Source organism: Pangasianodon hypophthalmus, chromosome 9 (genome assembly GCF_027358585.1).
Source record: "Pangasianodon hypophthalmus isolate fPanHyp1 chromosome 9, fPanHyp1.pri, whole genome shotgun sequence".
NCBI lineage: Eukaryota > Metazoa > Chordata > Actinopteri > Siluriformes > Pangasiidae > Pangasianodon > Pangasianodon hypophthalmus.
This window is the reverse complement of record NC_069718.1, coordinates 8012004-8027663: the sequence shown is the minus strand read 5'-3', so window position 1 is coordinate 8027663 and position 15660 is coordinate 8012004. Positions and strand designations below refer to the sequence as shown.

Sequence of the window (15660 nt, the reverse complement as noted above, 5' to 3'; positions counted from 1 at the left end):
CTCTGACCTCTCTCATCAACAAGGCATTTTCATTTGCTCACTGGATGTTTTTTGTTTTTCACACCATTTTTTTTGTAAATTCATGCTGCCACATGATTGGCTAATTGGATCATTGCATGAATGAGCAGGTGTAATGGTGCCACTTCATATTAAAGTGGCTGGTGAGTGTATATATGAATACATTAGGTTGTGTGTTAGATCTACTATTTTATATTCATGACAATATCTGTAGAATATTAAATCATTTTAGGACCCTATAGAGAACCTGCATTTTGTTAAATACTTCTTCATTACAAATGTACGGTTTGCTGCATCTTTTTAAGTATTAGGAGACAATTATGTATTGTCAAGATTTCACCTAGGGCTCTTTTATCTCTTTCTGTCTCTCTGTTTGTCTACTCTGTAGATGGCTGAAGTTTGAGGAGGATGTGGAGGATGGCGGAGAGAGGTGGAGTAAACCTTATGTAGCCACACTGTCTCTACACAGTCTGTTCGAGCTGCGCAGCTGCATCCTCAATGGCACTGTGCTGCTCGACATGAAGGCTGACTCCATCGAGGACATTGCAGGTACATGTGTGTGTGCTGGTTTTCTCACTGTAAAAAATGTACTCAGTGAATTTGAGTCTCTCAAGTTTCACTCTCCCTGTGTTCAGACATGGTGATAGACAGCATGGTAGCGTCGGGGCAGCTGGATGACTCGTTAAGGCCGAAGGTGCGAGAGGCCGTGCTGAAACGGCATCACCACCAGAATGAGAGGAAGCTAAGTAACCGCTTCCCGCTGGCCGTGCGCTCGCTCGCTGATATAGGCAAGAAACACTCCGAGCCGCTGTTATTGGAGCGCAGTGGTGAGGGCTTTCTCCGCACCCCTCCACACTCTACACACTTAGCTGTGCTCCATCATCTGTAATGTATTCAACAACAACTGAGTCAGAGAACATTCAAACTTCATACAGGTAGCTTACATACTGCATAAAAAATGTCTCAAAATTCCTCATGATTCATGTGTCAATACCAAAAATAATACTGAATATCCATTTATATATATTTATATGTGGTACTGACATCTGATACACACTCCATATGTGGCAATGTGACTCAAACAGTCGGATCACACTTCATGTAACTAGATGCCTTAAATGCTGTGACTTCTGGCACTTTTTTGTTACCACTAGATGTTTGTAGGCTTTACTGAAGCCCAGGAACCCAGGGTCAGGTGTAGACAATCACACAGGACAGACACGCACCTTTATTTCAAAGAATGAGAACTTGCTGTGAACAGCATGCTGCTGGTCTGTTCATTTACTATATAAGTATATCGAGTATAATGATTAGTGTAAAATGCAGTGAGTGAAGGCAGGAAGCAAGTGAGGAAACTCAGAGTATGTTTTTATTAACATTTTAACATGAAACATTGTCAGAAATCCACTATTCTGACATTGTGTCTATTTATACCCTGCTGAGACAAACAGAAATTTATAAATAGACAAAGTATTCAAGGTCTAAACACAGAACAGGTGTACACAAAAATAGACAAAGTATTCAAGGTCTAAACACAGAACAAGTGTACACAAAAATAGACAAAGTATTCAACGACTAAGCATAGAACAGGTGTACACAATAGGGTAACAAACCAATAACAGGGCAGGGGCCAAGACAGGACTGAAACAGAAACACTGCACACGGAAATGTATTTCTGTTCTGAGAGATTCGTGACTGCTGGAGAAGCACCATCTGTAATCTGTGCATTGAAGCATGATTAAAGAAAAAAAAAATACATGAATTCCAATCTGATAGTTCTTGTTCTTGCTACATACTGGGTATGTACTGTATCCAATCAAGGACCACATATGAAAATGGGTTATATATTTGATTTGAGGGGTTGGCAATATTGGAAATGTATCCTATTACAATAATGAAGCCATTTACACAATACACAATATACAGAGTGGTGACAAATTAAAGGAAAACCCAGTGGGTCTGTTATGTTATGTTTTGGGGGCATTTATTTGTTTGACTCCACTTGTCCCCTTGAAGGGAAACATCACTGCAAATCTATACGAAGTTCTTCTGACTGATCACCTTTATCCTATTACGAAACATTTATATCCTCTATACATTTTGGCATTTAGGTTTGTTATCTATGTGCCTGCAGAACAGTACTGTCACATTTAAAAATCAGTTACACTTCACAAAAAAATAAATCATATGATATAAATCATTTGATACAGCCTGTTACAGTGAGAAACAATGGAGTCATGTCATTTTATCACCCAGCCCTATAAACACTATTGATTAAATATGCAATTCTTCCTGTTCGGTGCTTCCATGACTCTTGCAGTCACCCATTGCATTACACACATCCCCTACAGCATTATTTAATTGATATGTTTTACCCATGCCATCTTTTTTTTGCGTGACCATTAGCAAGGATAAACTGGGCTGCCTTGGAGTAGACTGTGATTATTCGCAGTAAATTAGCAGTATCACTCAGGCTTTAAACAGTGAGTACTCGGTGGTGCTCGGTGCGGATAGGGCTGCTCTACGCTCGTATCTGCTCTTTGCTTGCACTAAACGTCTTGCCAGTTGATTGGAGCATGATGTTCGTCTTGAGAAAGGACTTGATTCTGAAACTTGGACATTCTCTCTACAGTGTATGGTTCAATAATTTCAGTCGCACTATGCTTATTATGATTGCATGGTGTGCTTTAATGTAGAATTTTCTACTAATATCAGTAATGGACACTTGGTGATTTTTAGAAACATTAACACTTATATGTTAATTACTGTATTCTCCTGCACAGCCAGTGTTGATTCTGCATTTTACCCATGATGCATTGTGCGATTAGCATGTATATTATATCATGGGAATTTTGGGGGGCAATTTTCTGTCCCTTTCCCTGCATGGCATATTTTCCATCCCCAGAAGAGACATTCTGGATCTCTTTCAGTTCTGCTTTCTTTTTTATCCCCTTCCTGTTTCTCATAACCAGACAAGTACTTGAACACGTCCTCATATCCTTACTGCATGCCTCTGCATCCCTTATGACTTACCAGAATGCCCCTTTCCTATTAAACCATTCCCCCTTTCCTCTCCGTCCTCTCTCCTCTTGCTAGGTGAGGGTTTGTCCACATCTCGTAACTCTCTTCTGAAACTGGGCGGCTCCATTTCCAACCTGTCCCAGAGGAGCGACTCGCGAGTCTCCATGCTCCTGAACCACCTCCTCCCTGGCCCCAGCCATGGTACCACCCCCAGCCCTGTCCCCACCCCACAGAGCACCCCACCATCTTCTCGACACTTTGACTCGACTGACGGAGCCCCACAAGTCCATCTGGAAATCCCTGAGGTTGTGGTGTCTCCACCAGAGGAGGAGGAAGAGTCGGAGGAAGACTTTCTGGATCTCAGAGCTGGTGAAGACAAGTATTTGTGTGAGTGATGGCATGAACAGACGCAGTTACTCATCCCTCCATATTTTCATCAGACACTCTTTTCCTTCATATCATTCTCACCTTTCTATTCCTCCCTTTTGAGCACCAATCACCAATTGGTCTCCATGTTCATTTGTCATATTATCATATCTTTGGACTTGTTTTATGTCCCAAAGTTTATGCATGCTCTACTTTCTTTCTTTATTTATTTATCCATCCATCCATCCATCCATTGCTTTATATGATTTCTCCTGGCATCGTGCCATTGTCATTAATCTCTGTGTTGATGAATGTGTGTGTAAAGGCTCCATAAACATTTCAATTTGCAAAAGAACTTCAGCTCTAACAATCTGGGAAAATAAGACCCATTCTCTACCCTGTGTGTGTGTGTGTGTGTGTGTGTGTGTGTGTGTGTATGTGTGCCCACATGCCTTGTTATGTTTTTTTGGTTATGCAGTAAACTTTCCCATCGACATTATTTTAAGACTACACGGACAGTTTCCCACTGTTATACTTTATTTATGCCCTACTCAGCTTTCCTCAGTGCCTGTGCTCCCAGGAGTGTTTAAGACAAACCTGTACACCTCAGTGGGCATTCAGTCTGTCCTCAATTTTTTAGACTATTCTGCATAAGAAGCACTTTCTCAGGCTCTACATGTTAATTAGTATATATTAGAAAAGTACATGTACTGTATATACACGTGTGTATATGTGTTTACCAGCAAAACGGTGTTTGTGAGGGATGGTGAGTTTGTGATGATTGTGTGGTATGTGTGTTTAGTTAGTATGCATTCTTCAGTTAATCTCTGGATAAAGGCGTGTTGGCATCTCTGGCATGTGTTCTGCTTTGGATAGTCTGTCCCTAGTACTGCATTGCTGACTGAGGAATGCCAACCTGCTCAGGTGCCCATGTACACCACGACACCCTTTTCCAGCATGAGTCCAGCATGAACGAGTCCGAAGAGTAGATTAAATCAAGGACAAACTGTAATTCATGTGAAGTACCAGTGTACCATAGAACCTCTGGTGAGATCTGCTTCTGTGGTCATCCACAAATGAGCTGAGGTGACATTAGTAAGAGAATGTGATGAGAATTTAAACAGATTTTTGTCTTTGGTTTTTAATTTATTCATTCTTTGTAGACTTTTTTTTGGTTTGTAAACAGTATGTAGCTGTTTTAATAGTCTGCATCATAAGGTTTTTTTCAGCTTCCTTATTACTTGACTAAGCATTACATGTTTTGAGAATAAGATTTACTAATCGTCTTACTGCTCTGGTATCGTAGCTGGCAAAGATGGTCTACCAATTTGGCCAGCTCAGCCTTTGCTTTGGCCGCTGGTCAGACCAAGCTGGGTTTTTCAGCAGGGATATTATTTGAAGTACCTTTCTTGAGAGTGCAGTAGCTTAAAAAATCCAATGCAACAGAAAAACAACATTCGGACTATTGTCGGGAAATCGCAACTATCAACCAAATGACACAGCCATCCATGGCCGGGAGCCAAGGGCACGTGCTGTCTGGGTTTAAAAACACTTTTATCATTATGCTATTCTGGCTAAGTGAATATTGTCATACTGAGACAGCAGCAGTATCGAGTTTATTCTGTGTTACTCGTGACTCAGCTAGTACATGAATATTTCATAATAGTAATTTGGGAGAAAATCAAAAATGTGGCCACCTGGAGAAAGATCATGTGGTGCTGAACATCTGCTCGTGCTTGTTTTTGCCATTCTGAGAAGCAACTTTTCTCCTTCTGTTTATCACGCTTGTGCATTCTCTCTCTCAGGTACGTTGGCATTGTCTTCTTCTCTCTCTGGCTCAGTGGATGCAGGAAGGTTGAGTGAAAACAGATCAGCCAAGTCAGGCAACAGCAAAGATGGCAGCACTGTAGATCTTAGCAAGGTAACACACACCACACACACACACACACACACACACACACAACATAGGAATGCAAACACAATATATGATCTGCTCACCAATCAAGTGGTTAAAGTTGTGACAACAAGTTGGGACAACAAGATCAAGCTAGCTAATGGGCTAACGACTAAGACGATTTAACTAGCTAGCATATAGCCTTTAAGTCTTTTATATGTGTAGTGTAAAGGTGACAGCAGAGTGACAGTAGAAATGAAACAAAATCACCAGGAACATTTACATTTCCCTCAGATGTGTTGGTAAAATACCAAGAAAAGACTCCGTATGACTAAAATAACGCTGTAATTACAGTTAGCATTAACCACTGAAAAAACTTCCATGACTTCTGCCTTATAGAGAAATGTCAACATCAGGAATGATAACGGTTCACAAAGTTTTAGCTTCTGGATATCACAGGATGGGCACCAATTACGTGGTGACACTCCATTTAAACATAAAACCAGACTTATTTAATACACCACATGATTGTCTTATTATCCTTGTCAGGACTTTGAATTGAAAAAATAATTAAGGCAGCTAATTATATAGTTTTTCTTGTGGGGACCAGCCGAATATTCCTGTTGTTTTTTTCTGGCTGTTCCTGTTAGGGGTCGCGACAGTGGATTGGTGGTCCGCATGTTTTGATTTGGCACAGGTTTTACACCAGATGCAACCCTCCCATGTTATCCGGGCTTGGGACCAGCACTGAGAGTACACTCCCAGTGGCTGGGTTGGTCCCCTGCCCAGGAATCAAACCCGGGCCACAGCATTGAGAGTGCGGGATCCTTAGCTGCTAGACCACCAGGGACAAAGATTTCTGACTGTCAGATATTCCTATCCTTGTGGGGACAGTTGTTCTCCAGCAAGATATAAAAAAATATCCAGTGTTTGAATGTACACGCATTTTTGCCCAGGATTTGTTTTATGTCTCGCTCTTGGATACTGTTTATTGTCTCAGACAAGACCACACTGTGTGTATTCACTGGAATTTTCCACCATGTAAACGCTGCTTAACTTATTCATGTCCTCTGTTCACGGATCCACAAAAGTCCGGAACGTCCAAAACCACACATTATTATTATTCACTATAAAGTGTTATTCAGGCAATTTCACCAACTCATCATTCATGTCTGAAAGTCAGGGGTGGAGAATACTTCAGTAATTTACTGTACTATACTTTATTATTTTGATATATTTATACTTTACTTGAGTATTATTGACATTGAATCTTACTTAATTACATTTCCACGAATTTTTTTACTCCTTACTCCTTTTTTTATTTAGACCTTCAAAGCATGTACAAATTCTCTCATCCAACCAATCCAACCAATAACTGTCTGCTAGACACTGATTTAAAACAAAACTGGTAAGTATTCACTAAGTAAAAAAAAGTTACTTTTCACATGGAATTAATTTAACATTAGTTTAATTCCATTAATTTTACTTTTTAATACTTGATTATATTTGAAAGTAACAACTTTGTACTTTCACTGGAGTACTTCATTTTTTAATGAAGTTTTTTTTTTTTTTTTTTTACACGTTATCTATATTTCACTTAAGTAAAAGTAAGTGAAAGTGTAGACTAGTGTAGACTCACTCTTTAAATCTGATAAGGCACTGCAGCTGGTGAGTCTAAACCCAGTAGCCAAAAACATGCAGAACAACCTTCATAGACTTTGCATTTTGCTGAAAAATAGGAAAAAGGCACTCTTGTGGAAAAGCTCTCATTTAGACTGCTCTGTATTTTGGTCCTGAAGGGTTTCAAAATTCTCTGAGTGATTCACAGTAATTGATGTCTCCTTGACTCCTTGATTCTCCGTCCTTTAATCAAGCGAAGTCTGTCATCTGTAAATGCACATTGGGAAATTAAGGAACAATGAGAGCGGTCGCTGTCAGATGAAGGATACGCAGGTCCCATTTTATATTAAATGTATTTAATTACTGTTTATTATATAACTATATTAATTATGGTGTAACTACGCTGGATGTTTATTTAAGTACGTGTGCATTTGTCAGATTGTTTTTTTCTTTTCTTAGTGCACCTTGATTTTGACAATATTGTATTTGATGTTTTTACATTTTAAAAGAAACTGTTTTCATTCGTGTAAAAAAAAAAAAAACTAAACTAAAAACTAAAAATAAACTAAAAACACTGAAGAGGAGGAAAAAAATTTATCTAATATTTTATCTAAAATCTAACATTTTACAGTTTCAAAAGTGCAATTTTAACATTGAATGTTACAATTAATACTTATTTTTAAAACATGTAATTTTAGTTAATTTTTTTTTACTAACTTTTAAAAAAATATTTAACACTGAAATGGAAAAAAAGTAAAAAATCAGAAAGATTTCAACATTTTACAATTTTAAAATATAACATTTTAACATCATATCAGCTGCTTCCAGTCAATTTTTAATTATTAAAAAAAAATCATAAAAATACATCACAATATCCTCAATAATCAGAAAAGTGTATTGTCACATAATTTATCCTGATATCAATTTTATATCACCATATCACCCATTTCCTACAAATATATCAGTGTATTTTTTATGAAAAGTTACGCTTTATGATTGCACAGCTCCTGTGTGATTTATAAATGCATTAAGATGTACAGTAAAAAAAATATCCTTAGTAACGACATTACAGTTGTTTGTGTAATTTATAGTTTATAGTGTAACTACACAGTTATTTGAGACTCTTCATATAAAGTTGGACTGACAAAATAATCCAGTATATGATAAGGACAAAATGAATTATGTTATATAAATAAGAAACAATTGATACAAATAAAAATCAGGGATAAGAGATTATAATGTGTCTGACATACTGTATGCTGTATTTGTCCATATGAGAACTCGAGTGATGAGGAGAATCTGTGTGTTGTATGTGATAAAGATATGCTAAACATGTACAATATATGATAAAACGTTAACATTTAAGCATGTATGCATGTGAACTTTTTAACTGATGGTCATCAATCATCAGTTTTGTGGTTTTTGTGTTTCACTGACAGGTGATACAGTAGTAATTGACATGCATATGGTGTTGATTCCTCCTGTTCGTGTTCCCTAACATTAAGAAATAAGAAGCATCGTCTCTTCCTCTCTCACATTTCCTTCTCTCAGGTGGACATGAACTTCATGAAGAAGATTCCTCCAGGGGCGGAGGCCTCGAACGTGCTGGTAGGTGAAGTGGATTTCCTGGAGAAACCGATCATAGCCTTTGTTCGTCTCTCGCCTGCTGTGCTGCTCACGGGACTCACGGAAGTGCCTGTGCCAACCAGGTAATCTGTAATATGTAATATGAGTAAACAGTAATATGAGAGATGGAAGGTAGTATAATTCACTAAATAGATTTACAACACACATTAACGTCATCCGAGCTTGATTGCACTATGCATTATTTAGAAAATGATTATGTAGATGTGTTAGCTAAGTACGGAATAAAACGCTCTGTGCTGTGACAGGAAAATAATCCGTGACTGGGTGGTGTGATGCGGCCTGGCATGAAGTGGAGTTACTGTTACCACCACGACGTTGATTACTTTCCTATATCAGCAGTGTTTTATATCTCCTATACCACAACAACTATTCATTTTGTTTTCATTCTAAACCTTAACCTTATACTTTTTATCCTTTTATAGTTACATTTACTCTTGTTGGAACGTAAGCAAACAGTCATTCCCTCACTTTTATCTCACTCATGAAGTTAATAATAAGGGAAAGCGAAATTGCAACTTGTCATGTTACCGAGAAACCAGGAAGTATAAAGTTCTCTGTTCAGAATACTTTCTTGTCATGGAAAACTTCCTGACTTTTACAAAGCACTGACAATGGAGACGCCTTCCATAAATGTTAAATTATATCAATGATATTAAAGTATTATAAATTCATGGCGAATGAGGTGTTACTATAGAAACAATAAAGTTTAGGAACGGGTGCAGCAATGAAATGCTCTGATTTGCTGTTACAGAAAATTAAACAACACCTTCTGACCAATTAGAACTGAGCATTCAGCAGTTCTGTGGTATAATGTGTCTTTAGCATACACTGTTTACTTACTTTAATATTATTTACTACCCAGTATAACCATTCTTATGAGATCTTGTGTCTGTGTGTGGGTTTGTGTGTGGGCCAGGTTCCTGTTTCTATTACTAGGGCCATATGGAAAAGGTCCTCAGTACCACGAGATCGGACGCTCCATGGCCACTCTAATGACAGATGAGGTAAAACGTTCCCTAATGGACCATAACTTAGTTACACAGAGTAGATTAAAGGAGCATGGATTCCTGTGATCATCCTCAAGGACTTGCTGAAATTAAATCAATGTTCCAATAATAACATAACAGCTACACAGATATGCACAATAAACATATCAACTCTGATTGAGTGTTAGGGTGTGCATATTTTTAAAATTCCATTTCTGAGTGTCAACATTACGTCCAAATACAAATCACAGCGCAAGTGCAGGTATAAATGTAGCCAAGACGACAATGCATTTAAAATGTCACTTCAGGAGGTGACAGATGGATTTTTGCCAGATGTTGTACACGTGTAAATTACGGATGGAAGGAAAAACAAATTAACCTCAGAAAACCAGTCCAGAAGTCTGTGATATGATATTGATTTACAAGTTTGGGGTCTGGCACAAATCAGAAAGGAAACTGGCCTGAAAGGAAACTACAACCTTTGGTACATGTGTTTATAAGTGTGATGCATTTTGGCTGGATACCAGGCAGTAGTAGAAGCAGAGATGGTATTCAGAATTTGTCATTTAATTATTTAATATATCAACTACTCTTGCCATATTAATAACATTTGTAGGTGTAAGAAATAAAACTCCTTTAAACAGTTCGCCTGAAAATTATTCAATTATTCATCTTCCCCTGTAAAACTAGACCTACACTCCTTTTTCTACACATCAGAGCTGGCTTGTAGCTTTCAAACAGAAACGGGAAAAATGCATGATCCTGATTGGTTAATCCTGTTTCTGATTATTGTACCTGGTAGCCAAGGGAATGTGATTAAACAAACTGTAGGAGGCATTCATTTGACATCTGGGTCATTTAATTATGGAGGAATTGTGAAGATGACTTTCCTGACTTTTTCTGAACCTCATTTTAGAGCCATTACTGTGCAAACCAATGTTAATTGAGCCCTAAATAAAGAACTGTGCTGTATACGTGTTATATTAATCATCCATGGATAATTCCACATTTGGGAACTATCATAAAATAATTTAAGGGGTGTAAAAAAGAGAGTGTCCTTGCTTGTCTAATGCACTGTTTTTGAAACTTACAACTGAAAGGTTGCAGTAAAACAGCATTTTAGTGAAATGTTCATCCCCGTTCTTTATGACAAAAGGCAGAGGTGGTGTGATTTCTGTGTACTTTACGTCAATTTGTTACTCATTGCTAGCATGTACACTCACCGTCTACTTTATTAGGTACACCTGTACACCTGCTCATACAGGCAGTTGGGTCAGTCCATCTCAAGTGGTCCAATAATTGTAAAGTTGGTTGCTTGACAATTTTTAATTTTTCTGTTATTTTTTGAATGATTACCTCTATGTATTGACATTACAAAAACACCATTTTTTAAAAATTCGCTTGGTTTAACCATGACGAGACTGCAATCTTTGTGTAATGGCACACAACAAATTTTGGTTATACAGCTGTTTACGGAAACCTAAAGACTGGAAAAAGACCAGGTGATATTTTTTCTCATCTTCAACTGTCCAGTTTGGGTGAGTCTGTGTCCATGATAGCCTCAGATTCTTGTTCTTGGCTAACAGGAGTGGAAACCAGTGTAGTCTTCTGGTGTTGTAGCACATCCATCTCATGGTTTGATGTTTTGTGGATGCTGAGATGCTTTTCTGCTCACCACGGTTATAAAAAGTGATGATCTGAGTTACTATATCCTTCTCGGCAGCTCAAAACATTCTGGCCATTTTCCTCTGACCTCTCTAATCAACAAGGCTTTTCCACCAACAGAACTGTTGCTCACTCAGTGTTTTTTGTTTTTCGCACCATTCTGTGCAAACTCTAGAGACTGTTGTGTGTGAAAATCCCAGGAGAGCAGCAGTTTCTGAAATACTCAACCAGCCCATCTGGTAACTACATCCATAAAATGAAGTCACAGAGATCACACTTTTTCTTCATTCTGATGTTTAATTTGAACATTAACTGAAGCTCTCTGATTTTATGCACTGCGCTCCTGCCACATGATTGGCTGAATGGATAACTCCATGAATGTGCACATGTACAGGTGTTCCTATTAAAGTGGATGTTAATTGTCAGTGTACATTAACTTTATGCACTACTGAAACTGGAAACAGTGCCAAATAATGCCAAGACCTCTAGTGGATAAATTGGTAACTGCATCTGTGGGTCAGCAAAAGCCAGAAGAGGGCAACTTGTAAACAAAATAGGAACTGCACAGAGTTTTTCCCCCATATTAAAGTCATCATCCTACAGGCTGTATCTGTTGCACCCCGGTTTAGATTGTAACTTACAGTTATAGCTTAGGGTCTAGTTTTCCGAAAGCATCATAAGTGATCATACTACCTGAGAGAGTGCTTAATGTGATGCTCGCTCTACCATTTAACAAAAATCATTGTGAAACAATGCTTTCAGGAAACACAAAGCTCAGATTTGTATTGGAGTGAGATGATCAGAAACTGTTTTATATTCCAGACTTGCTGGACACGGACTGTGGCTGTTGGGCAGTAATCGCTCATTTTTGTCTCTATGTTCCTGCATTCCAGATATTCCATGACGTGGCGTATAAAGCCCGGGACAGAGCTGATCTCCTCTCTGGCATTGATGAGTTTTTAGACCAGGTGACTGTTCTCCCTCCAGGAGAATGGGACCCCACGATCCGCATCGAGCCTCCTAAGAATGTCCCATCGCAGGTCAGAGGTCATGCTGGGAGCTTTACTGCTAGCTAGCTAAATATGGTTTTAAACGCTTCCAAAACTGAAATAATACAGTTCACAGTGAGTAGTACAAAGCTGTGATACAACTCTATAGCTAGTACAATACATGATCACCTAGCATTTACACATGCTAGTTATGCTAGACTTGTATACCACAGTTCATCAGTGATCAGACTGAACGCTAATAAAAATAAATAATAAAGCACACAGGATTTAAGGAAAGGAATTTGTTTAGCGGTCTAGCTGAAATTTAAGTTGCAACTGTAATGCTAGCATTGTTAAGAGAAGCTAATATCCTTAAGGTGCAAGTGTATTGCTAGCATAATTGAGAGAAGATAATACTATAAATGTTTACCAAAGATGTGCTACTGTTAAATTTTGTCAAAACGATCCAGGCTGCTTTATCAGATATGACTAGCATAGCTAGCTAGCTAACTAACACCAGCTAGCTAGACACAAACCCTGCCTCCCAGGTCATGTGACTGTATGTAAGCTTAAATTTACCTACCCCACAATTTGCATTAAGTCTACCAGGAAAGTCCCATGTTTAAGAAAACCTGTTATTTAAGACCATGTACAGAGATATTTAATACTTCATAATGCTGGCTTGAAAAATGGTCCACAAACCAAAAATATCTAGCTAGTTCTAACTGTGGTTGGAAACTAACACTGACAAAGTGCTAGCATATCATTGTCACTGCTGCACTGTTAAAAAATCCTCCATCCAAATAATATCTGCTCTCTGGGGATTATCTGGTGGTCTCTTTCAGGGATGGATACTCAAAATATTTACCAAAGATTTGTTCAATTTTGTCAAAACCACCTGAACTTCTTTATCTGATATGACTAGCATAGCTAGCTAGCTAACTAACACTGCTTTGTGTCTATGTGCTATGTAAATAAACTTGAACTGAAACAGACCAAGAGAACAGACATAACAGCAGATGGGCCACAGTCAGTAATTGTATAACTGATAATTGATTGTGGGGATGAACTGTCTGCTGTAGAAGCGTGTCTGTGTGTTTGTGTGTTTGTGTTGCTCATGTACTGCTCCATCTTTCTGGTGTAGATGAAGAGGAAAAGGCCGTCGCAACCTAACGGCACTGTGACGCCTACCGAGCCAAGCCAGGAGGAGGAACACCAAGCTGGCCCTGAGCTTCAGAGAACAGGGAGGTGAGAACACAAACACACACACACACACACACACACACACACACACACACACGGACACACGGACACACGGGCAATTCACATACTGCAGCTAACCTACAGAGTGAAGATAGAAACACACGCAGGCACCAGTGTTACAACATCATTATGTTATATTTGAGAAGAAACTTTTTTTTTAACTTATTTTTATACCACAGCGCTGTTAAAGGCTCGATTCTGATGAACTTTCTATAACAGCAGCTCTGACAGCACTTCTGGCTGTAAGGCAAATCACGGGATTATATTAATGTGCTCATTCTAATACGTTATCATTTTATAGTAACAAATTATAATTTTCAAGGTACTTGCGTGGTGGATGATCTACATTAACAGATTGAAAGTTGTGAGTAATTGTGTGTATTATGGTGTTTATTTAGCATTTTTGGAAGGAGTCTCCAGTGTTAGTGCTTTGTAACAGTCAGTAAGTTTTCTGCCACAGGAAAACCTTCAGGCCAGAGGACCAGCTGCATTTAAGACTAGCTTACTTGTTTTCCGGAAGTTCCACAACATTATATGTGACCGAAACATTATAGCTTCTATGCTAACTTCACTAGGCTAGCATTATAGCTTCTATGCTAACTTCACTAGGCTAGCATATCTGGTTATCGGGCTAACAGTAATTAAGAGTAATAAGTTACGTACACTGCCTCAGGTCATGGTTGTGTCATGTAGGCTGACTAAAATTAAACTATGGAAACGTTAAGCGCACTATGATTGTGTCATTTGAAATTGCTCCCCATCTAACCAACTAATCAGGAATGACTAGCATAGCTAGCTAGCTAACAAACTAACACCAGCCAACAAGACAATTTGTAGGTAATGCTACGTTTGTGGTGCCTTGTAAATGGTACTTTGCAAGTTGCCATAAGTACATCATTTCCCACAATAGCTTAGCAACAATCAATCCAGCAGACAACAGCGAATAGTTTAGAAACAATCTATCCAGTGGACAATAGCAAGTAGCTTAGCAACTCTAATGATTAGATAATTCTAATGTTGATAATTATCTTCTCAAAACAGTGATTAGTATGGTCAGTGTTATAGATTTAACCAAGTACTGTGTCTGTATATTAACTGCTCTAAAGCCATTACTTCTATAAACCCATTTAAAAGTAGAGAAGCAGGACTTTACACTGAGCGGCCATGTTGATTTGACGTCATTCTGTAAAAAGGGAAAGGGACTGGTAGTTGAGAAGACAGCCCAAAGTTGACAAGTTGAAATTTCTAGTTGAGCTTTCAGTTGTTGTAGGCGGGGAATTACAGTTTGCATCCTCCCCTTGAACGCAGCATAATTACCTACACTGCCTCTCAGTGTTTTTATCACACTATGTTAGTTAGCCTACCTTTGACTATATGAAGGACTTCTGGGGGTTGTATTGTTGTAGTTGTAGCTCAGTGGTTAAGCTGTTGGACTACTAGTCAGAAGGTTATGAGTTCAAATACCAGCACTGCCAAGCTGCTACTGCTGGACCCCTGAGCGAGGCCCTTAATCCTCAACTGTTCAGTTGTATAGATGAGATAAATGTAAGTTACCCTGGGCGTCTGCCAAATGCTGTAAATGTAAAAAAAAAAAAAAAAAAAATTAGCAGTTGGCTCAAATTTATAAAGTGAGAGGTAAGCTGACTGTGTTACTTTGCTGGAATGCATACACACATTTCATTCCATGTGTAATGGATCACAGAAAGTTGGACAGGAGGCAGTGTGTCCTTTACTTCCTTCAGTCCTTTCTGTGTAAAGCCTTAGACAGCATTGTGGTGAATGTAACTGAATGAAAACACACAGCCTTGTCCTTTCATCTCCTACATTATTGAGCACTGCTGGCAGCTCTCGATAAACCTTTTCATTCTGATTCATCTCGTTTTTCCACTCTGAAGGCATGCCGGAGTGAGACTGCACACACTACACACCACACACACACACACACACACATACACATCCTCCACATTATACTATACTGCTGTGAGTTTATATCCTGTGTGTGTGTGTGTGTGTGTGTGTGAGTGTGTGGAGAGAGCAGTTCCAACAGCTCTGAACAAATACTAACCAAGTCAACGCTCCTCAGTTGATAGTCTGCTTAAGCTAATTAAACAAGTTGAACGTTTAGCATGTAAAACTGCCTTTGAGCAGTGACGGCTTCTTCCTCTCTGTAGTCTGTTAAAAATGTCCATGC

General features: G+C 38.7%; 1 protein-coding gene across 5 annotated transcripts in view; it reads left to right on the top strand.

Moving 5' to 3' along the window:
- Window positions 1-15660, top strand: part of LOC113529647 (sodium bicarbonate cotransporter 3) — a 46897-nt gene that overhangs the window by 16950 nt on the left and 14287 nt on the right. For 2 of the 5 annotated variants that reach the window (XM_026918990.3, XM_026918991.3), the window contains exons 5-12: window positions 407-567; window positions 654-845; window positions 3115-3426; window positions 5211-5326; window positions 8471-8628; window positions 9483-9570; window positions 12111-12257; window positions 13351-13454. In XM_026918990.3, coding sequence (XP_026774791.2) covers window positions 407-567; window positions 654-845; window positions 3115-3426; window positions 5211-5326; window positions 8471-8628; window positions 9483-9570; window positions 12111-12257; window positions 13351-13454 — 1278 coding nt within the window. The remainder of the gene's footprint in view (window positions 1-406; window positions 568-653; window positions 846-3114; window positions 3427-5210; window positions 5327-8470; window positions 8629-9482; window positions 9571-12110; window positions 12258-13350; window positions 13455-15660) is intronic. The other 3 variants (XM_026918995.3, XM_026918993.3, XM_026918992.3) reach the window with 3 other exon arrangements.